Below are 23,799 nucleotides of genomic sequence, written 5' to 3'. Positions count from 1 at the left end.
CCAGCCCCCGTTTGTCAAAACTAGAAAACAACACTGATCCATTACTATTGACTAAACTACATAGTGAGCTCCAGACTTTATTTGGATTTCACTGGTGTCCATTTTTAAGACATTGTCCAGGATCCAATCCAGGATCCACATTGCATTTAGTTGTCATCTCCTTGGTTGTTTCATAGTCTGTTTTTATGTTATTTTATTTTTTTTATTCTTTTTAAAAAAATATTATATGCTTGTATGCATGCATACAAGTCCTTCGGTTGATCTCTTACTCCCCTCCCTTCTGCCCCCCAACCCTCTCTGGCCTTCCTGCTGCAGTTTGACAATCAGTTTGAGGCAGCTCTGCCTCTGTATCTATTATTGTTCAAAAGTTTATAATGGTCTCTATTATCCATGAATGAGTGAGATCATGTGGTATTTTTCCTTCATTGACTGGCTTATTTCACTTAGCATAATGCTCTCCAGTTCCATCCATGCTGTTGCAAATGGTAAGAGTTCCTTCTTTTTTACAGCAGCATAGTATTCCATCGTGTAGATGTACCACAGTTTTCTAATCCATTCATCTACTGATGGGCACTTAGGCTGTTTCCAAATCTTAGCTATGGTGAATTGTGCTGCTATGAACATAGGGGTGCATATATCCTTTCTGATTGGTGTTTTTGGTTTCTTGGGATATATTCCTAGAAGTGGGATCACAGGGTCAAATGGGAGTTCCATTTCCAGTTTTTTGAGGAAACTCCATACTGTCTTCCATAGTGGCTGCACCAGTCTGCATTCCCACCAGCAGTGCACAAGTGTTCCTTTTTCTCCACATCCTCTCCAGCACTTGTCGTTTGTTGATTTGTTGATGATAGCCATTCTGACAGGTGTGAGATGGTACCTCATTGTTGTTTTGATTTGCATCTCTCGGATGATTAGTGACTTTGAGCATGTTTTCATATGTCTCTTGGCTTTCTGAATGTCCTCTTTTGAAAGGTGTCTATTTAGGTCCTTTGCCCATTTTTTGATTGGATTGTTTATCTTCCTTTTGTTAAGTTGTATGAGTTCCCTATAAATGTTGGAGATTAGGCCCTTATCAGATATAATGTTGGCAAATATGTTCTCCCATGTAGTGGGCTTTCTTGTTGTTTTGTTGATGGTTTCTTTTGCTGTGCAGAAACTTTTTATTTTGATGTAGTCCCATTTGTTTATTTTCTCTTTAGTTTCCAATGCCCTAGGATCTGTATCGGTGAAGAAATTGCTTCGGCATAGGTCTGAGATTTTGTTGCCTTTGGATTCTTCTAGTATTTTTATGGTTTCCGGTCGTATATTTAAGTCCTTTATCCATTTTGAGTTTATTTTTGTGTATGGTGTAAGTTGGTGGTCTAGTTTCATTTTCTTGCATGTATCTGTCCAATTTTCCCAGCACCATTTATTGAAGAGACTGTCTTGACTCCATTGTATGTTCTTGCCTCCTTTGTCAAATATTAATTGAGCGTATTGGTTGGGGCTGATTTCTGGGCTCTCTATTCTATTCCATTGATCTATATGTCTGTTCTTGTGCCAGTACCAGGCAGTTTTGAGAACAGTGGCTTTGTAATACAGCTTGATATCTGGCATTGAGATCCCACCTACTTTGTTCTTTCTCAGGATCGCTGCAGCTATTCGGGGTCTTTTTTTATTCCAGATGAATTTTTGGAGAGTTCGTTCTAGATCTTTGAAGTAGGCCATTGGTATTTTAATGGGAAGTGCGTTGAATTTATAGATTGCTTTGGGTAGTATGGACATTTTAATGATGTTGATTCTACCAATCCAAGAACATGGTATGTTCTTCCATCTCTTTATGTCTTCCTCTATCTCTTTTTTCAACGTCCTGTAGTTTTCTGAGTAGAGGTCTTTTACCTCTTTAGTTAAGTTTATTCCTAGGTAGCTTAATTTTTTTGGTGAGATGGTAAATGGGATTGCTTTTTTAGTCTCTCTTTCTGCAAGTTCACTATTGGTGTATAGAAATGCCATAGATTTCTTGGCGTTAATTCTGTATCCTGCTACATTGCCGAATTCTTTTATTAAGTCTAATAGTTTTTTGATGGAGTCTTTAGGGTTTTTTAAGTATAATATCATGTCATCTGCAAATAAGGACAGTTTTACTTCCTCTTTTCCAATTTGGATGCCTTTTATTTCTTCTTCTTGCCTAATTGCAATGGCTAATACTTCCAGTACTATGTTGAACAGGAGTGGTGAGAGTGGGCATCCCTGTCTTGTTCCTGTTCTTAGGGGAAATGGTGTTAGTTTTTGTCCATTGAGTATGATGTTGGCTGTGGGCCTGTCATATATGGCTTTTATTATGTTGAGGTATGATCCTTCTATTCCCACCTTGCTGAGAGTTTTTATCAAAAATGGGTGTTGGATTTTGTCGAATGCTTTTTCTGCATCAATTGATATGACCATGTGGTTTTTTTCTTTCAATTTGTTTATGTGATGTATTACGTTTATTGATTTACGGATGTTGTACCATCCTTGCATTCCTGGGATAAATCCTACTTGGTCATGGTGTATGATCTTTCTGATGTACTGCTGGATCTGATTTGCTAAGATTTTGTTGAGGATTTTGGCATCTATGTTCATGAGGGATATTGGCCTGTAATTCTCTTTCATTGTGTTGTCTTTACCTGGTTTTGGTATTAGGGTGATGCTGGCTTCATAGAATGAGCTTGGAAGTGTTCCTTCCTCTTGAATTTTTTGTAGTAGTCTGAGGAGGATAGGTTTTAGATATAAAATTTATAACTGACAGTTTTAAGGAATCCTGGTTAAGTATTTTGTAGAATGTCCCTCAATTTGGGTTTGCCATGGTTAGATGGGGGTTATGTTATTTTTGGAAAGAGGATTATAGAGGTCAAGTGCCCTTCTCATCACATCATCCCGGGGAGTACATGACATCAGCATGACTTACAGATGGTGTTGACCTTGACCACCTGGCCCCAGCTGTGTTTGTCCAGTTTCTTTACTAAAAAGGTGCTTTTCTTTTTCCCCCTCTATATACTGTGTTTTGGAAGCAAGTGACTAACTCCACCCACATGCAGGGGGAAGAATTAAGCTCCATCTTTTGGAGGGACACATATCTACACACATTGTTTGGAATCTTCTGTAAAGAATTGCATTTTCCCTGCCCCAGCCCCAGAATTAGCTGTTTCTCCAAGGAGCTCTTCTTGTTCCTTTTGTCGCAAAAATGGGGTTTAGAAACTCAAATCTGAGTTCTGGGTGTGCTTGCTGCTACCAGGATCTCACTGCTTTTAGCCCTTTTGGCAGACAGAGTTGAGAAGCATTTGTAGTGTACTAACATATGTACATACTAGTACATACCTGTCATTATTTTTGTATCTGTCCTTCTGTATCTGTAGTAAGGTAAACATGTTTATACCAATGCTTTCATCTCTAATCTAGTGGTACCACATGGTCAACTCTCATTTTCCCTAGTTTGTAATTTCTCCAACACTGAGAAACCAGGCCCTCACTGTCCATCGTCCATTTATTTATTCGTGTGACCTCAGTAGACATGTAAAGCAGTTTCAGAATTATTAATTCACTAGAGGCCCTAGTGCACGAAATTCATGCACTTGGGGGGCTCCCTCAGCCCGGCCTGTGTCCTCTCGCAGTCTGGGAACCCTCAGGGGATGTACGACTGATGGCTCCCGGGGAGGAGCGGGCCTAAGCCATCAGTCAGACACCCTTAGCGCTGCTGTGAAGGTGGGAGAGGCTCCTGCCACCGTCACTGCGCTTGCCACCAGTGAGCCCGGCTCAGGGCTTCTGGCTGAGCAGTGCTCCCCCTGTGGGAGCACATTGACCACCAGGGGGCAGCTCCTGCATTGAGCATCTGCCCCCTGGTGATCAGTGCACATCATAGCGACTGGTTGACTGGTCAACTATCTGCCCCTGGTAAAAATAAGCTAGTTTTCTGCTAAAATCTTGTTCTTTTGGGGTGGTTCTGACTAATAAGCCAGTAGTGGCATTTTCGTGAATCACGAGTTAATTTCCTATGCCCATTAATACATTCACTAGAGGCCCAGTGCACGAATTCATGCACAGGTGGGGTCCCTCAGCCTGACTAGTGATGGGGGCCAATTGGGGCCAGCTGGCCTGGGGGGAGAGACTGTGGGAGGTTGGCTGGCTGCAGGAGGTTGGCTGTGGGAGCGCATTGACCACGAGGGGCAGCTTCTGCATTGAGTGTCTGCCCCTTGGTGGTCATTGTGTGTCATAGTGACCAGTTGTTCACTTAGGTTTTTATATATATAGATTACACTTTGCTTGAAGACAACCTGACACTTAGCATATTAGGCTTTTATTATATAGGATTCCTCCATGACAAACAGCACCATCAACTAACATACAGTGTTTATATGTACAGTGCTTTTTGTCTTTAGTCCTACAGTTTTGAGTCAAAACAGAGCTTTCAAGGTTACTTGGGTCAGTTCCTTTTTCCCTTCACTTTCTTCAGTGAGGTTATGTCAAACATTTGTAATACATTTGAAGTCCTTGGTCATGGTCTGCATTCTGCCCTGGGTTCCCTGATCCCTGATTGTTACTTTGTTGTTGTTCTTGTTGTTTTGTATATATTAAAAGTTTTGTGAGTTAAATTTATTTGGGTTTTGACACACTACTATCTTTCTTTGAAAATTTGTACTACACTGAAGACATACTGGGCTGTTTGCTGGCAGCAGAGTCGGAAGTGTTATTCTGAGACTAGGACTGTGAATGAGGCCATGGTCAGGTTTATAGGTCAGTGGTCAGGGTTAGTGAACCTTCTGGTGTGCAGAGGTCAGGAATACCAGGAACTTTCAGTAGCCACAGGTTTGGAGGTGTTGGGGTTTGGAGGATTGGGCAGATCTCAAATATAGGTAAAGAGTTGAGCTATAGCCTTGCATCAGGACATAGATACTGGAACTTAAAGTGATAACATATGGAATCTACATGAAAGGACCATATTAGGTGTAGGTGGTACACAGCCAACAGGAGCAACACTGTGGTAGCTGCAGTGAATTCTGAAATGGAGCAGAGGCCTGGAGATTGTAAGTATTTAAAGGGAGGGGTTCTATCTCTTTCAAACCCCTACAGAAATGTTTCTCAGACTGCAACCCTCAGCAGCCTGCCTTAGAAACCTTAAAAAAGTGTAGAGTTGGAGCTTCTGGAAGTTGAGCCCAGGAATCTGCATTCAAAACTAACATTCCAAATAATTCTGATGCATTCTGAAGGTGGAGAAGCCCTGCCCCTAGGGTGAAGGTGAGGCGCCTTGCACAAAGCAGGTGTACTTTACCCTGTGTGTTTACTAATTTGAATTGCAGATCAGTTCTGAAAATTTCTGATGAGAGAGCTGACTTTGGAAGTAATATTAGTAAGAAAAAATCTGATGCTTATTGAAGGTTTAAAGAGTTTAAATAACTTGCCCAAGATCACAAAAAGTTCATAAGTGGTAGATCCAGAACTCAAACCCAGGCAGTTGCCTCCAGAATCCACATTGTTTATGACACTGTGAAAGCTTTCGGGGGTCGTACAGTGCATCCCATAGTTTCAGAGCTAAATTGAACAGTTCAAGAAAGAGGAAAGAGACTGCTAAAATCACACTGTCATTTTGGTGTTCAGCTACTAAGAGTTTACATGTGTTTATAGTGTGTAGTATTCAGATTTCTAGGAAGTGGTATTACAGTGATGTTCTTGAACCCTAAGAAGAAGCACATGTCTTAAAACAATTTTAAAATTGATAAAAATAGACTCTATACAAGAAAATAATTTGGCAACATCATATCAGTGTAAAAGTACAATACCATCCTATATAATAAAGAGGCAATATGCAAATTGACCATCATGCCCTTGCACAAAGATGGCTACGCCCATGTGGTCACAAGATGGCCATGCCCATGTCATCACAAGATGGCTGCCACAAGATGGCCGGCAAGGGAAGGCAGTTGGGGGCAAACAGGCCAGCAGAGGAGGGCCGTTGGTGACTGGGCCGGCAGGGGAGGGCAGTTGAAGGGGACCAGGCCTGAAGGGGAGGGCAGTTGAGGGGGACCAGGCTTGCAGGGGAGGACAGTTAGGAGTGACCAGGCCAGCAGGGGAGGGCAGTTAGGGATGACCAGGCCTACAGGGGAGGGCAGTTGGGGGGACCAGGCTGTCAGGGGAGTGGTTAAGGGCAATCAGGCAGGCAGGTAGGCGAGCGGTTGGGAGCCAGCAGTCCTGTGGGATCGGGCCTAAACCAGCAGTTGGACATCCCCCGAGGGGTCCCAGATTGGAGAGGGTGCAGGCTGGGCTGAGGGACACCCCCTCCCCAAGTGCACGAATTTTATGCACTGGGCCTCTAGTAGAGTATAACAGTACGATCACAGATTTATAGACTATTAGACCTGAAATGGACTTCACAGGTCACCTCAACTTCCTCTTACAAGTGAGGGAATTGAGCCCCAGAAAGATTAAGTTACTAACTCAAGGTCTCTGAACAAATTACTGACAGCCCCAGATGTCCTGATTCAGTACAATATCATTTCCACTTTCATTCTGCTTCTAAAGTAGCTTTATGAAACAATTAAAAATTTATAACTAGAGTTATTTTTAAAATCCATTCCATTTAGATGAGCCTAATTAAAAGTTGCACAGATGTTCTCTGGAGAATGAAAGTTTGTAGCTAAAATTAGAAGCAAACCTAGTAAACTTGGAAGGAATGTTGGTGCAGTTGCAAAAATAAATGTGAGTAAATGGCTTAGGGTATTGAAGTAGAAAATTGGTTTTCAGACAGGGGCTTTTGTAGAGTGCATTATTTATGGGATCTTACATTCAGTGTTGGTTTTATAACGTAATAAAAGGCCTAAAATAATTCAGTAAGTATAGAAATAGGGAGATAGCTGGTGAGTTTGAGATTTATTGAAAATGTGTATTTGAAGTAATATTTCCTTTTTGTCTTCAAATTCTGTGAATTTATTTAAAAATCTCAGAGAAAAGCCAATTTGTGCCTTTAACTTTAAAACATACATTAGAACAGTGGATCTCAGCTTTTACCAGGCTTAAGAATTACCCCAAAGGATTTGTTCAAATACATATTTCTGGTCCCCACCCTAGAGTTTCGGAATCAGTTGTCTGTGTAGGGCCTCAGACTTTGGGTTTCTAACAAGTTCTAGGGGACGCCGATACTGGTGGTCTGGTGACAACACTTTGAGGACCACTGAATTCGAGAAAACAAATTATAATAAAAAGCAATCAATACTCTCATGAGGTCATTATAGACAAAAGCGCTGCTTTCTTTGATAACTGTTACATGATAAATTTGTTAACTTAAGTTTCCATACTTTACTAGTAAAACCGTAATGATAACACAAAGATACGATATTTGAAGTCCTTTTTGAATAATTATGATAAGATTAAATTATATTAACTGGTTAGATTATACAGTAAAGTGTACTTTTTTGGTAATATTATAGTTTTCTGAAAATTAGGAACCTATGTGTGGAATACATTAAAGTAATTTTCTAGTCACTCTACATCCTTGCCAACACTTGATATGTCAGTCTTCTTAACTTTAGCCACTCTAATAAATATGCAGTGGTATCTTATAGTGTTTTAATTTCATCTCCTAATGACCAGTAATCTTGAATACCTTTTCATGGGTTATTTGGCACTCACCAATTTGGTGAAGTGTCTATCCAAATCTTGCTCCCCTTTGTTATTGGGCTATTTTTAAAAACTTTTATTGAATTTTGAGAATTCTTTATATATTCTGACTACAGTTCTTTATTGGATATATGATTTGTGAATATTTTCACCCAATCTGTGCTCTTAACAGATTGTTTTGAAGAGGCAGAAGTTTTTAATTTTGATGATATCTAGTTTATCAATTTGTTCTGTTATGGATGTGCTTTTGGTGTTATATCTAAAAAAGTATTTGCTTAACCTAATAATTCCTTAAAATTCTCTCTAGAAGCTTAATAGTTTTAGGTTTTACATTTATGTCTGTGATTTGAGTCTTCTCTCCATAGCTCATTAGCTGTATGACTTGGTTCAAAGTAGTTAACCTCTCTGAGTCCACTTTTTTCCTTTCATCAAATGGGGATAATGATACTGTCCTTTTCACAGAGTTATTGTAAGGATTAAATAAAATGATGCATGTAAATTGGTTAGCATAGTGTCTGGCTCACATAGTAAGTGCTCAATAAATGTTAGCTATTGTTTAACTAATTGAAAAAAACCAAGAGAGGCAAGGTTGTCAGACTTATGGACATAGGACATAGGGTGAACTAGCTGGTAATTGGATGACATGTTGATACTCAGAAAGACCTTCACCTCCTGAATGAAATGGAATGCCAGATTTCAGGAACATAGAAATCTCACAGTCTTATGTTCTGAATTTTAGATAGAAAGACTCAGTGGTACTAGTATAGGAAATGAGAGGTCTGCTTAATAGCCATTTCTGTTGAATTTTTTTATCGACAAGGTTAACCCAAGATTTCAGTGGTATACATGTAATAATAGTGTTATCATGGTCTTCATTGGTCAACCCCCTGGTTGTAATTCTTGTTTTTTTTAATTCTGTAGTCCACCTTGAAGGCAGGTCAGCCAATGAACTTGCCGGGTAGGAAATATTTAATTAGCCACCTTCAGGTCTTTGAAGGACTGTGGTCTGGAAGAGTTGGCTCTGTGTGGACCAGCAGGTGGCTCTTCTTTAGCTCTGGAGTTGAGGATCAAGGGTCAAGTCCTACTTCTGATAGTGAGGCATGACTTCATTGGAGTCATTTAACCTCTCTGAGCGTCAATTTTCTCAACTGAATAAAACAGAGAGTAAAATCACTCTATATGCAGGTTATGAGGTGTAAATCAGTTAATGTGTGTGAAAGAGCCATTCAGCTTTATTGTTGTCATTGTCTGGAATTGTTCTAGGAAGGTGCTGGCTCAGCTCTCTCTTTGGAAGGAATCTAATAATGAGGTGTTCAGCAGTGGAACAAGATTCTCCATCCCACACAAAGGCAGATACTAGGACTTTGTAGAAATTTTGCATGGAGTAGAAATTTGTCAAACTCTTTGAGAGAAGGTACAGTGTTTGCCTTGTTACTGCTTTCTTTAGGTCTCCAAGCACACAGGGCTGTGCTTGGTAAATATTTGTTAAATGAGTGAATGGAAGACCCCCCTCTAGCCTTCATACTCTATTCTTTGCTTAGCATCACTGCTTTCTTGTTGTTAATATGTTTGCATTGTGTTTCCGGATATATTTATTTGCCTTTTATGTTTTATTTTAGAACTAGAGGGCTGATGCACGAAATTCATGCAAGAGTAGGCCTTCCTTTCCCTGGCTGCCGCCACCAGCTTCCCTCTGGCACCCGGGACCCAGGCTTCCCTTCAGCCACTGGCAGGCACCCGGGACCCGGGCTTCCCTTGCAGCCCCAGCTTTGTCTGGAAGGACATCTGGTCTAATTAGCATATTACACTTTTATTATTATAGATGAACATTTTGACACCAAACTTTCTATTCAGGTGCACTTTCTGAAGACTAGGGCACATGATTTTCAACATGAGGCATTCTGAGAATAGTTGGGCCATTTTATATTCCTTATTTCTGCTACTTCTGTAAGTATTCTTATTTCTGTAGTCCTTTTACAAGAAGATGCCTTTTACATGGACTATCTCTATGAGATTACATTCCCAGGACCCTCTTAGCAATGGTTGCCTGTAAGGAGGGAATTTTGGGATTGGACACCCATGTTTGGATTTTTCAACCCTATACTCAACGAATTTCTTAGCTGTATGCTTTATTGATCTTAAAAAGTGGGTGAGATGACTCTATGATTCGATACTAGCTTAAGTGGAAAAGAAAATTTGTATTGGGAAATATTGCCAAGTACATGTAGTTAAATAGCAAAAGAGAGGCTCCATTTATTGTGTCTACTGAATTTAAGACATAATGTTGGATGCTTCACTTACGTTTTCATTTAATTTTCTTAATAACCACATGGCATTTAAGCCTCACTTCTTTTATTTTTGCTGCCACAAATTCATGCTGGCACTTTGGTCATGAACCAGAAATCAAAGTCAGGTTCTGTTCCTTAAGCCTCCTCCTGAGCCTTCAAGCCTCATACTGTAGGTAGACCTTGGGCAAAGCCAAGTCCTAGAAATTATGTTGGCTGGGAAATGCTGTTGTGAATTTTGCTTGCTGCCTTGCATTCACTATTTCTTTATAGTGAATAGGAAGAAGTAGGCAAGAATGGTATAGAAAAGGAATTTCAGTCAAATAAAAGACAGGCTTGACTTTAAATAGTCAGGGACTTTATAACAGGTAACCAAAGACATCTGTGGATATGTTTTGAAATTATAGGTGCCCATAACCTAGGGTTCATAGTGCTTTTGATAACTGGCAGAGATTAGATTGTATCCAGAGATTGACTTCTGTGGTTTTATGACTTCACCTCTTCATAGAATTTACTTCAAGCAGCACTTTGAGTTATAACTTTACCATGGTAGTTTCGAGAATATTAACTATGCTCTCAAAGGAAATATCTGTCTATATGATGAAAGATAGTCTCCATTCCTCTGAGAACTGTTTAAGTCAGTGAGTCAGTCTTTCTTTTTCACTTTCTCTTGCTCTCTCTTAAAATAAGTTAATGTTGAGGAGAATTCCTTTAGTTAGAGAAGCAGTTATTCATTATTCCATGACTTTTGCATGAAGTGTATTTTAGTTTTCCTGGGTAGCAGCAGTTCAGACGCTATAGCACGTGTCTTCCATGCTAACTTTAAGTCACACATGAGGTCATTCCAAACTCCACCGTTTATTAATGTGTGACCTGGGGCAAATGATTTAGTCTCTTTGAACATCAGTTTTCTTATCTCGAAATTATGTCTAATGATACCTAATTCATATTGTTGTAACAAAGGCTAGGATGAGTAGTGTGTTCAAAGTGCCTGGCACGTAGTCATTGCTCAGTGAAGATTTAATCTTTGTCTCTCTCCTCAGTTCATGCCCAGTGTTTTTCTTTGAGCACTTAAACTCTAAGTCACCCTCTGAGGAGAGGCGTGAGGGCATTTGTTTAGCCTCTACCCCAGTCTGGTGAACATCTGGCACACACTTACTCATCCTCCAAGAAACATGCGGATTTACCCTCCTGCTAAATCTTTCCTGCCGTCTGTGGGCAGTGTTAGCCACTCCTTCCGCATCAAGACATTTTTATCCTCTGCCTGACATGTATTAAGTGCTCAATAAAGATTTGTTAGGTACATGAGTTTCTGGGCATCGGTTTGTTTACAAAGTTTCTCATTGAACATCACAGTCTTGTGAGTTCAGCTCAGTGCTTTGGGCTCAAGTTAGTAAAAATAACTGAAAGTTAAGGAGGTGATGTTCACTTGATACTTTTTGGTTCTAAGGGCAAAATGCTTTTTAGCATTAAGATTAATTTCATTTGCAAAGTACTTATCCATTCTGGAATAATTTTAATGACAGATAATATTTTGTTAGTGCTGACTGTGGGCCAGGCCCTAAGCTGATCATTTTACCTACATTTTCTCATTTAGTCCTCATATCATTTTGTGAGTTAGATATTGTTATTTTACCCTTTACATAGGAGAGGAAACTGAGATTCTGGTAAAGTGACTTGCTAAAGACTACAGAGTTAACAATAGAGCCTAGATTTGGAAGTAATCTGACTCGAGAGCTGGCTTTTTGAGTTACTGTATTATACAACTTTCCTCTCTGTATTATAAGCAGATTGTAAAGGTGCGTAAAAATTATTATAAACGTCAGTATTTCTTGAAGATTTCCCCAATATTCACTGTTTATAAAAGGATCGCTTGCTTATTTGTTTGTGCCATACACTGTTATACTCTTCACTATTATTTCTGGTGGGAAGCAGTTATAAAATGTGGATTTGGTTTTAATTTTACCACACTAATATCTGTGTGGAGGGATAATTATGACTAAAGTACAGTGTAGTGAGAAGTAACCAAGTTTCTATTAAATATTGCTCAAGCAGTGAGTAAGTCATTAAACTCAACGCCTGATGACTGTATACCGATTGCTTAATACTAGGCTCCAGGAAAACACTCACAGCTACTCTTGAAGGAGATCCATGCTGCGAGAGATAGTTGGGGCTCCCTTTTCAGAGGAAGAGTGTACTGTGGAGGGAGGGAACGGTGGTATGATTTATGCTGCCGTTTATTTCAGTTTATCCAAAGAAAAGAAATGTCTTGCTTACAAAATATAGAAGAACCAATTTTTAATTTGAAGAGAGTAGGAAATATTTATTCTGTGTTTCAGAAAATAAGATCTCCCTACTATGTACATGTCCCATCTACTCTAGGAAATTTATAACACAGTGAGGTGATTCCCTGCCTCCTTGCCTTCCTTTCTCCTTCCCAGAATGATATGCACTTTATGGCATTGAGTATTTATCAGATCCTTCTGAATGTGTGATTCATGCTGAATTGGAGTCAGCAGCCCCCTGAGAACCCTAAATGGATGCTTTGTCTTCGTCTGGTATTTCACTAATAAAATGCACAGAGTTGAATTTAATCAACTATATGTAATTGGCATTGTTCCTATTCAGATACGCTTATACATGATTTTGTAGAAAAAAAAAACCACAACACAAAACACTTGATTCTGCAGTTTTTGTTTGTTTGGGACAAAATTTCAGGAAACATATTGGCCATGGGCAAAACTGTGCAGTTGAATCTGGGACAAAAAGTTTGAAAAGATACATAGGTGAAATTTGTCTTCAGGGTGTGCCTCTCTAACACACACACACACACACACACACACACACACACACGTCCCAGTTGTAAGGTAAAGAAGTTTTATGGTTTTATGAAGAATGAAGCATTTGGTTCTAGTCTGGATGAGAGGGAGCTTGCTTGGCTCTGGGACCTATTTCAGCTGTGCTTCCCCAACCTCGTGGCTGGGCCTCGGGGTTTGTTTCTCTGTAGTGCATGCCTTGGGCTGCAGCTGTCGGACAGCTATGGCTAGGAAGGGCCTTATTTGGAATAGTTGATCATGAAGCTACAGCTCTGAGCTGCATCACTTACCTTCTGTTCTTGCTGAGCTGGTTGCTGGTCTAGAACTCAAGCTTGATTGTTCTGGTGACCATGCCCATCTGAACTTGGGGAAGCCAAGATGATGAATGTTCTGCTCCCCCATTTCTAACTTGTGACCTAAAGAAGGCCATTATATTGATCAAATAAGATGTGAATAGATCTGGCAATCTTGGAGCTCATCCTGGATCAACTCATGTGTCCATGCTCTGCTACTTAAGAATTCATGTGCTACAGCCTTACTACCTACATCTTCTAGTCGAGGGCCTGGAATTTGTCTCACCTGAGTCTATGTCTATAAAAATAGCTAGTTTGTCTCCCTTCCTTTCCTTTCACAGACCTCTCTCTTCTTCCTCATTTTGCCCCAGTCGTCCATATCCAAGACAACCAGCATTGGTTGTTACCACTTTGCTTTCACACTTGTTCCTGCCTCAGCTATCATCTTACTCTCACAGAGTTCTCATGAATGTTGTTTTCAGTTGAATTTGATTGCAACACTAAATCACCCATTTCTGCTTAATGTCTCCTGATCATGTAATTTGAATGCCTATTCAACACTTCAAAAAGAGAGAGTTAGTAATAGTTATAATATTGCTGTTAGTGCATTTTGACATTGAGTAACAGATGACGTGTCTAATGAATAGCGTGGCTGTTCAGATTGCATAATTATAGGTTGGTTTGACTTTAGGAAAATTATGTGCAGGCCAACTTCATCCATTCAGATACTTTTTATATTACATAAATGTCAGAGTACTTCGGTCTAAAAAGAAGCCTTCCTTTAGTGATTATCCTTATTTTTCTAGAGTTTGCCACTGAACAGGAAGAAAAGAAAAGAAACAAAACATCTTTTAAGAGTGGGTTTAATGCTGTGGCCCTTCCTGGTCGAAATAACATTTTTAAAGTTCTTCGGGTACTTTTAGCAGCTCATAGTGTTTGGGGTGGTGCTGACCAGGATCACTGGGTACAGCCACGAAGATCTGTGGGAGGGCAGCCCTGGTATTAGTATTAACAGAAATAGTTATACGTTTATAATGTAAATTAAGGTTTATCTGTGCCCTCTGGACTTGATTTGTTGGGGCAGGGGCAGGCGGACATATTTCAGCTACTTATCGTACTAACTTCTTAATTAGTATACCAGATGTGTTACGCAGGTCTCACAGTCACAGAGCTCCCCCCAAGCCTTGCCCACGTATTTAGTGGCTTGTAAGTGCATGTTCAAGTATATCACTTAGGTTCAGATGGTTAGCACAAGCAAGGATTGGCTGGACTAAGTGCATACTCAGAGAATGGCACATTCAAGAACTAGGAAAATCCCTAGCTCTCCAGACCCTGCTCCGCTGGGGAAGGCAGAAAAATAGAAATGGTTTTGACATTGGGCTCCCCTCAGTGTTTCCAGCACTTTCCCCATCCTCTTGAACATTTCCCTCCTGCTGCTCCTCATTTGCTGCCCAGTAATCAGTCCATGGCTGCCACCTCCATCTTCGTTGCTGCCATGCTCTTGGCCTAGTACTGGTTTGGCTTCTCAGCTAGAGTTGGCTTAGTTATTCTCCTCGCATTCAATGGGGACTTGTTTGCTTGTATAGCACCTCTAGTTAGCCTTGCCGATGTGGAAGGTCACTCTCTTCACCCGTGTTAAAATTTAGTATAGTTGAATATATATGCACCCCTGTGATCATTGCAGCATTATTGACAATAGCCAAAATTTGGAAGCAGCCCAAGTGTCCATCAGCAGATAAGTGGATAAAAAAGCTGTGTTATATTTACACAATGAAATACTACTCAGCCATAAAAAAGAAGGAAATCTTACCTTTTGCAACAGCATGGATGGACCTGGAGAGTATGATGCTAAGTGGACTAAGCCAGTCAGAGAAAGACAAGTACCATATGATTTCACTTACATGTGAAATCTATTGAACAAAATAAACTAACAAGCAAAATAGAAACAGACTCATGTATACAGAAAACAGACCGACAGCTGTCAGAGGGGAGGAGGGTTGAGGGGCTGGGTGAAAAAGGTGAAGGGAGTAAGTAAAAAACAACTCATAAACACAGACAATATATGGTGATTACCAGAGGGCAAGAGGGATGGGGTGAGGGAGAAGAGAGCAAAGGGGGGGATAAATGACTTGGGGTGGTGAACACAAAATACAATATACAGATGATGCATTATAGAATTATACACATGAAACCTATATAATTTTATTAACCAATGTCACGCAAATAAATTGAATTAAAAAAAACAAACAGTACAGTTGACTCTTAACCAACATGGATGTTAGGGTTGTTGACCTCCACACAGTTTAAAATCCATGTATTTACTGGCCCTAGCTGGTTTTACTCAGTGGATAGAGCATTGGCCCGCAGACCAAGGGGTCCCGGGTTCTATTCTGGTCAAGGCACGTACCTTGGTTGCAGGCTCCTCCCCGGCCTGGGCCCTGATCAGGGCTTGTGCAGGAGGCAACCAATCGATGTGTTTCTCTCACATTGATGTTTCTCTGTCTTTCTCTCTCTCTTCCACTCTCCCTAAAAATCAATGGGAAAAACATACACCCATGTATTACTTTTGACTCCTCAAAATTTAACTACTGTTAGCCTACCATTGATCAGAAGCCTTACTAATAACAAACAGTCGATTAACACATATTTTGTATGTTATATGTATTATACACTGTAAGATAATAAAGTAAGCTAGAGAAAATGTCACTGAGAAAACCATAAGGAAGAGAAAATACATTTGCAGTAATTTAAAAAAAATCTGTGTGCAAGTGGACATGTGCATTTCAAACCCATGTAGTTCAAGGGTCAACTGTAATCTTCTAAAAAGGGGAAATTATTATTTTATCAGTTTCCTCTCCTTAAGGAATTTGGAAAAGCTTTTCCAGGACCAGGTCTAATACCATTTGAATGGCAGTACCTAGTATCCTACTTGGAAGGGATCACCAGGGAGCTAAAATGAAGCTAGGGCCCTGACTTTCTCCCCCTGAGGGTTTGTTTGGTAGATTTTCTTGGAGGAGTTGGGTGCTTGTCCTTGTGTTTAAGCACCTTTAGTGTTGGTGGCAGGTGTACAGACTTTACAGAAAGGAAGCCTGAGTTGGAGGTGGCCTCTGCCTGGGGCAAGTCACTTCACCGGCTCAGTGCTTCAGTTTCTCATGTATGAAGTGGAGATAAAACTCTCCGTCTCTTCATGCTGCTGTGAGGCTTAAGGTAAATATGGTGCGCTCATACAGTCTTGGCACATAATAAAGTGTTTATTAATTGTTAGCTACAGCTACTGTTATTATATACTTTTTTCATCATTGTCATTACTTTCCATGCTTTATCATCTGCACCAATTTTCTCTAATGCCAGGCTTGCAGAGTGTGGTACAGAAGTACTTCCCTCTCTGGAACTGTCGTTCTGTGAATTTTAACATCATTTGTGTGGTTCTCTTCCTTCCTGCTCTCTCCCCTTCCCCCCACTTTATTGGTGCCAGCCTCTTTCTTATAGAAAAATAACAATGAAAATATAATAGGCAAATGAATCTATATCATGTTTGCTTCATATTTTAATTGAATTGAATATCTGAGGCAGGACAATTTATAGTTGGCAAAGGTTTAATTTCCAAATTTATTAAATTAAATGGCCATATAACAATATTGAAGAAAGAGGTGCTATAATTCTTTGTTGGAGCCCCAAAACACTAAGGCATCATTCTTGTCCATAAATGGATTATAATTTGTTTGGAGAAATGTGATGAATACATATAAAAAGACAAGATTATTTATGGTTAAAAGTCCCAAAATATCAAGTATAGTTATGGTAAATTAAGTGCTATCCTTCTAGGCTGACATAGTTTAAAAGCAAGTAGGGCTTGTGCTCAGTCCTCGAAGGATGTGCAGTGTAGAATTTGGTTGGTGTGGATTTTTAGGAAGGGCTTTCCCTGTAAATTTTTAGGGAGGGTTTTGTCTTTTGTTTTGGTGTCAGGAGTGGGATAAGTGGGAGGTTTTTGATAGTGGGATGATATACTGTGGAATAAAGGAGCAGGAACCTCTGGCTGGTCAGTCCTTCCACACTCCCCTACTCCCAACCACTTTTTTAGTCAACAACCAACTCCCTTTTTATTTGTTCATCCCTTTTTTCTCTTCTGAATTCATGAATTCTTTGGGATTTATTTGGCCTGTTGGCTTTTTTTATGCAACAATATGCTTTTCTTTTTCTACAGTTCTTTAGTAGAAAAAGACACAGATTCTCTGTCTTCCCTAGCCTAGTGTTTCTGAAACATGAACCCAAATAACATTTAAAAAAAGAGATTATAGCCTGGCCAGCATGGCTCAGTGGTTGAGCATTGACCTATGAACCAGGAGATCACAGTTCGATTCCCAGTCACGGCACATGGGCACATGGCCTGGGTTGTGGGCTTGATCCCCAGTCTGGGGCATATGGGAGGCAGCCGATCAATGATTCTCTCTCATCATTGGTGTTTCTCTCTCTCCCTCCCTCCCTCTCTCCCTCCTCCTCCTCCTCCTCTCTCTCTCTCCCTCCCTCCCTTCCTCTCAGAAATCAATAAAAATATATACAGTGGGGCCTTGACTTATGAGTTTAATTCCTTCCGTGACAGAGCTTGTAACTCAAATTACTCATATGTCAAATAAAAAAGTGAACGAGACACGTGATGCTGGGCTGATGTTGTGGCATTCACTGTGACGTTCGCTGTGCCAACTAGCGGTGGGGTATCTGAAGCTGGCTCTTAACCCGAATTTTAGCTCGCAACTCAAAGCAAAAAATCGGCCGAGAGACAGCTCATATCTCAAAAAACTCGTTAGTCGGGACACTCGTAAGTCAAGGCCCCACTATATTAAGAAAAAGGGATTATGATTGCAATAATAAGAGAAATAAGGATTAACAGAAGAATAAAAAGAATCACAAAATAATTTTAAATATTTAAACAGTGGAGGTAGGTTTGCAACTTGATATGGACATTCTCATGGCCTGTCTCCCAGATACCATTATGGAATCTCTGCTGGTTCTTGTCTTCAGTCTCTGGTCTCTGCAATAGACCAAGACACTGGGTTTAGCCTGAAGTTATCTGACGACATCACTTCCAGGTGTGGTGTGATTCTCAGTTATTTTTAGGACTAGCTTCCTGATCTCTTCTGGTGTTTTCCCTTTGTTGCCTCAGGCTGCACCATTCATCAGAGAGGTTCTTCAGCTTGTCCCCGCATTCCTGGGCCCTGGAACTTTAGCTGAGGCTGCCTGTAGCCCCAGTTGGCCTCCCTTAGGCTTCATGCTATGAAAGACCCAGCCATTGCTCACTTTCTCCTTTACAGGGAGGGTCTCTTGGCTTTGTATTTGAAATTGCTATCTGATTCAACTCCTGCTATTATCCATGGGACCTTGATAATGAGAACCATCATCCTGTTTATTTTACTTTGCAAAACTTTTCATAGCATTTTCATGTCAAAGGCACATTACTAAGTGCTTTCAAAAGGTTGTCAACATTTTATCAAATGATATAAACCAAGAGGTATTCTCCCAGAAGCAGATTAACTCTGGATATATTTTACGGGATGTGTTTACAATTAACTATTGTAAAATTAAAGACTAATGGTAAAGACTAGGAAAATCATTTTTAAAAGCCAAATGTAAGTGGATTTTATTATTTCATGCTTTGGGACGATATGACATATTGTTCTTCAGCGTAGACAAGAAATACCAACATTTGAACGAAGGGCCTTTGAGGGACTGCATTTCCAAATGTTTATTATCCTGTGTTCTTTCTCTTTTCCTTTGTGTTTAGAGCTTAAGAAAACTGTTTTAAAACACTTTTCCAGTCTGCTGGTCACTGTTTATTCTCGTGTTCCCCGAGGGTATTTTAAAATTTTAAGCATAGTAAGCGTAGTTGCTTCATATTCTGATAGATAATCCCAACATCTGAAACATTTGTGGATCTGTTTCTGCTGATTCTTACTCTTGGTGGCTTGTGTGTTTTAGGGTAAGGTTCCCTCCTCCCCCTGTAATCTGTTCATTATCCTTAATGATTATTTATTGGGATTATTTGAGGCCCAGGATGAGTGACTTCTCTAGAGGGGAGTACGTGTGGGTACCCTCACTCTGGGACCACCCCAAGATCAGAAGTTCTTAGGTTCCCAGGACCACTCAGGTGAGGGGGACCCAGGCTGCAAGTTCTGGAGGGCTGGCTGTGGGCACAGTGTTTCAGAAGCAGGTGGTTTTCTCTCCCTCTTCCCTCTGTTCTGCTCAGTGGACAAGGCCAGCCCCACTGCAGCCGGGAACAGGGTGGGATTACTTCCGGCTCATCTTTATTCTGAGGAAGGGAACCCAGCTGACCACAGGGCTTGGTTTGGTGCTTTGCTTGTCTTTTTCATTTCCCCCCAGATTTTGCACTGATGGTTTCTTACTATCTCGTGGCTCTTTTGTTTTTAAGATTTCTTTTTCCCAATCGTTTTAGTTGTCTTCAAAAGGAGGATTGGCCTGCATAACCCAAGCTACTGTTATTAGATGTGGAAATCTTCCTTATTTGGTCTTTAACAGTCCTGTGAGGTCAATGTGTAGGTAGATGACTGGGGTGCTTTAGGGGATGAGGGAGCTGAGGCTGGGAAAAGTGTAGTGATTGGTTTAAGATCATCCAAGTAAGTGGCAGAGCCTGGAACCCCTGAGTCTGAGTTCACCTTTTTGCCTTTGAGCCTTTTTCAACTGGGTATGTTCTTAGAATTTTGAATGAAGCACCAATATGTTGAGCAAGTTTTAAAAAACATGTAATACCTTCACAAAATCATTTAGAGCATTGATTGATATACATTACATTGGTGCAGCTTTTCTCAGATATGGCATTTTAAATGGAAAATAATAATTGCACTTTCTTTTTTTCAGCTGAAGTGAGTAGTGAATACAGTATGGATAAGGCGATGGTTGAATTTGCTATGATGGATCGGGAACTAAATCATTATGTAAAGGCTGTTCAGTCGACGATAAATCATGTAAGTTTATACCACTCACCTCGTTACATTTGGTTACAACTCTGACCTAGAAATAAAAACACAGAATCAAAATTCTTCTCTAACCTTTATTACTAGTATTTCCTTATTAGTTTTTTCTGTAGCAGCCATTCATGTCTTCTTAATCAGGAAGTTCATAGAGTAGGAATCTTAAATATTTTTTCCAGTTAGGCCACCCACATTTAATTAGGACATTACTTCTATTTTAGATTTTCCTGCATCTTTTGGTATTAGACTTCAGTCTAAGCCTCCTTAGGCCTAAAAATTCCCTAAAACTTGTTTTTATTTTTCTGTTTGCTTAAGCATACAATTTAGACCTGGTTTAGTTACTCATTCTCCAGCTTTAACTAATATGTAGCTATTGCAAAATTCATAGAATCAGATAATACGGAAGAGTTTCAGAACAGGTTTTAAAATAAAGAAGCTTGGCATTTTGGTTTTTCCAGAAGCCAAACTTATCTTTGTTGACTCCAGCTGTCACAGGAACAACAGATAGGCAGTTAAGGTGGGAACATAGCAACCTCCTTTTCAGCAGTACCGGGTTGAGTAAGAAGTGAGCAATCCGATTGCACTAATGTTTCTGAGAAGTCTTTTGTCTTCTGAGCAGTGGAAACTCCCCTTTGAACTTATTTCATATACCTGTGTAATAGGATGTCTTGTACTTCTGGTTTCTTTATTTGCCTTTTCTAACTTATATCTATGGGAAAATTCCAAAAATCAAATATTTTACAAGATTGGCTACTAGTCAGGGGAAGATAAGATTTTAAATATAGTTTAATACCTAACCATGCATAAATGAGCATTACATAGTTATATGAAGTTATAAAAAATTAAAAGAAATAATTTTCTGGTTTAAATTTTTCCCCTTTTCTGGATGTTGGTATTTGACTAGTATTTATTAAGTGTATTATTTGTGATTAACTTAAGAGTATCTGCTTATATCTAAGTAATAAACTCCTTCAGCTGATGAAATTCTGATGTTTCTAAGCATGGGCACTGTTAGTCCTGGTATTGTGACTATTTCTTGCACAGGAAACTATGAAAATGACCTCCTGTTGGGGCATTTGAAACTGGGGGGCGAAGCACTCAGACCAGAGGCTTTTGATTCTAGCCCACCCCTAGAACTAGCCATCTCTACTCTAAAGCGATTTTGATTTCATTGGTTTGGAGCAGGATTGGAGGAGAGTATTTGTAAAAGCTCATTTTAATATATGTCTCCAGGGTTGAAAACCACTGACCTCAAAGAACAAGGCTGACTTTCTAGAATAAAGTGTGTTTGCTACCAGAGATCAGAGTTAGCGTATTGTATAGGTTAATCCTGCTTTGACCCTTATGTTCTGTGGAAGTTATTTGATAAGCTTTTCTGTCTTTCACTTGGAAGTTGTGCAAATGTAACAGCACAGTGTACATTAGAGATAAAAAAACAGAGTTGGGAAGTTAAAGAATTTAACGTAGATTTTTTTATTCCTATTGAACTCGAGGATTCACAGATACTTAAGGTATTTTTACATAAAGAATTGAACTCTTGCCCCTTCAGAAAACTGAGCCACTCATAAAAAACAAAAGTTAAAGACAAAGAAGCCCTCACCCTCACCTTGCCCTCACTCATTCAGTAGTTAACAGAATTTCTTTCATCCCATTGCCCCCACCCTACTAAACAGAAAAGATTATGCTTTGCGTTTTATCCCACTTTTTGGTGCTAACCTCAGAATATGGAGCAACTGGATTTAGTGATTCTTGTGCTGTTAAGAAGGTTCCTGGTCTTTCATAAGAAGAGGAAACATATTTTTGTTATTTTCTGATGCAAAGTTATGCTCTCTATGTAAGCTTGACACAAGACCAAGAATAGTAGACCATAATTTTAGAAGGTTTCGAGACCTGAAACCACATGGGGACATGACTTGTATTTTGAGGGAAATGTTTTGCCCCTTTTAATATACTATGTTCTTTATATACTTGAAGTTATGGACATGCTATCTTGTTGCTTGTTTTGGTGAGGGATAAAAAATGAACACTAGCTTGGGAGGGGCCAGAATGGTATAGCTCTTTAGAAATAGCAATGATCTCAGGATCAGAAACCCTTCCAACCCTAATTACTTCTTCCATTTTCTAAGTTATGACCCTGGGTCAACAAACGAAACCTTTTGGAACTTTATGTTCTTCATCTGTAAAGTCCTTGGCTTGCCTATTTCACAACATTATTATGTGACTCAGATTAGAGTACTGTGTGTGTATCAAACCCTTTGACTTTCATAAAATTGGATGAAGATATGTTACTGCTGCAAATTCAGATTTCCAAATGTATTACTTAGAAAGATGGAACAAAGTCTTTCTTCAAAACAAGTACTTTGCTCACTTCATTTCAAGGCTTTGAAATAAAACTTACATTGGCTTTGACCTGTCCTAGTCTAGAATTCAGTAATCATAGGATTAGATATAAGCTAGTTAAGTTACAGTATGAGGTGTTCATGATCCCTAAAACAGAAACTGTTTTAAGTCAGATTACTCAGAAAGAATACAGATAATAGGAACCTGTATGAGTCCCTGCTTAACTTCTGCTATGTGCAGACTTTGAAGAGCTTTATTATGTCATTTGCCCAGATTCTAATCCATCCTGTGGTCTTTCTATGTATGAATGTTCATATAGTCATGGTACATTAAAAAAAAATGTAACCATCAAAGAGCTTTAGAGCTTATTATTTAAACTAACGTCTTCCTCCCACTCTCACCTTCACAGAATTCTGGAGGCTATCTACCTCTGAAGAGGTTTTAGAAGTTTACTTTGGAACCTTAGAGGTGTAGGTCAGTTTACCCACAACCCCTGGGGACCCCCTTTCAACAGAAGCTCTCGGATTGCCTCTCTTTGTCCTTTGAGAAAATAGAGCTGCTGTATATTCTCCAATGCCTGAAGATTTTATTTGGAGTCAGTGTTCATTTCAGAGCTCTGAAAATAAAAAAATAAAATAAAAAAAATAGGACTTTGTCCCAGATAGTTTGCAGAGGGAGTATTATGCAGTGAGCACTAAAGAAAGTTCCAGATAATCTGTGTCATTTCTAAAAACTCAGAATAAATGGGTTACATACCTGTCACAATTCTTTAAAGCATTCATTTCGAACCACAGTGTGCTGTATGACTTCTTTGGCCACGTTCATCATGAGACCACCAGATGATGGAAAGGTTTTGAAAGCTGTAAAATGACTCACAGAAAACTGTGGAGCAGTTACTGCCTTTCGCACTGTCACTTGCCAGGGAAAAGCTTTTCTCAGCTTCATGTTGAGAACAGTGATGTGCTGAACACCAGACTTGATGACCTGATGTTCCTTTACTTCATTTCTAAGCTTTTATTATCTGGGTGTATGGAATGGGCACCATTGGTTGGCATTTTGTTCTCAAACATTCACTGAATAAATGTTTACTTAACACCTCTGTGTGCCAGGTCATTCTAGGTCCAAGACGTAGGAGGTCACTCAGCAAAGCCCACACAACCTCCATGATGTCAGAAGTGTAGATAGGGATACAGAGCAGTACAGACATTATTAATGACTGTTGTGGCATGTGCTACAAAGGGAAAACACGGTGTTCAAGGAAAATTAATAACTCAGGAGGACGTGGCCAGAGTGGTTCAGTTGTGTTGTCCTGTGCACCAAAAGGTTGCCAGCTTGATTCTCCGTCAGGGCACATAACCTTGATTGCAGTTTCCATCCCTGATTAGGGCACATATGGGAGGCAACTGATCGATGTTTCTCTCTCTCTCTCTCTCTCTCTCTCTCTCCCCCTCCCCCC

General features: G+C 39.8%; 1 protein-coding gene across 6 annotated transcripts in view; it reads left to right on the top strand.

The window, feature by feature from the left end:
• NSMCE2 (NSE2/MMS21 homolog, SMC5-SMC6 complex SUMO ligase) overlaps positions 1–23,799 on the top strand; it is a 213,714-nt gene that overhangs the window by 22,312 nt on the left and 167,603 nt on the right. For 5 of the 6 annotated variants that reach the window (XM_005876653.2, XM_005876652.2, XM_014548071.1 and 2 more), the window contains one exon: positions 19,891–19,997. In XM_005876653.2, coding sequence (XP_005876715.1) covers positions 19,891–19,997 — 107 coding nt within the window. Of the gene's footprint in view, positions 1–4,802; positions 5,040–19,890; positions 19,998–23,799 lie in introns of those variants that run through there. The other variant, XM_005876656.2, reaches the window with a different exon arrangement.

The sequence above is a fragment of the Myotis brandtii genome, unplaced genomic scaffold, assembly GCF_000412655.1.
Source record: "Myotis brandtii unplaced genomic scaffold, ASM41265v1 scaffold494, whole genome shotgun sequence".
Lineage (NCBI taxonomy): Eukaryota > Metazoa > Chordata > Mammalia > Chiroptera > Vespertilionidae > Myotis > Myotis brandtii.
This window is presented reverse-complemented; position numbering and strand designations above follow the sequence as displayed.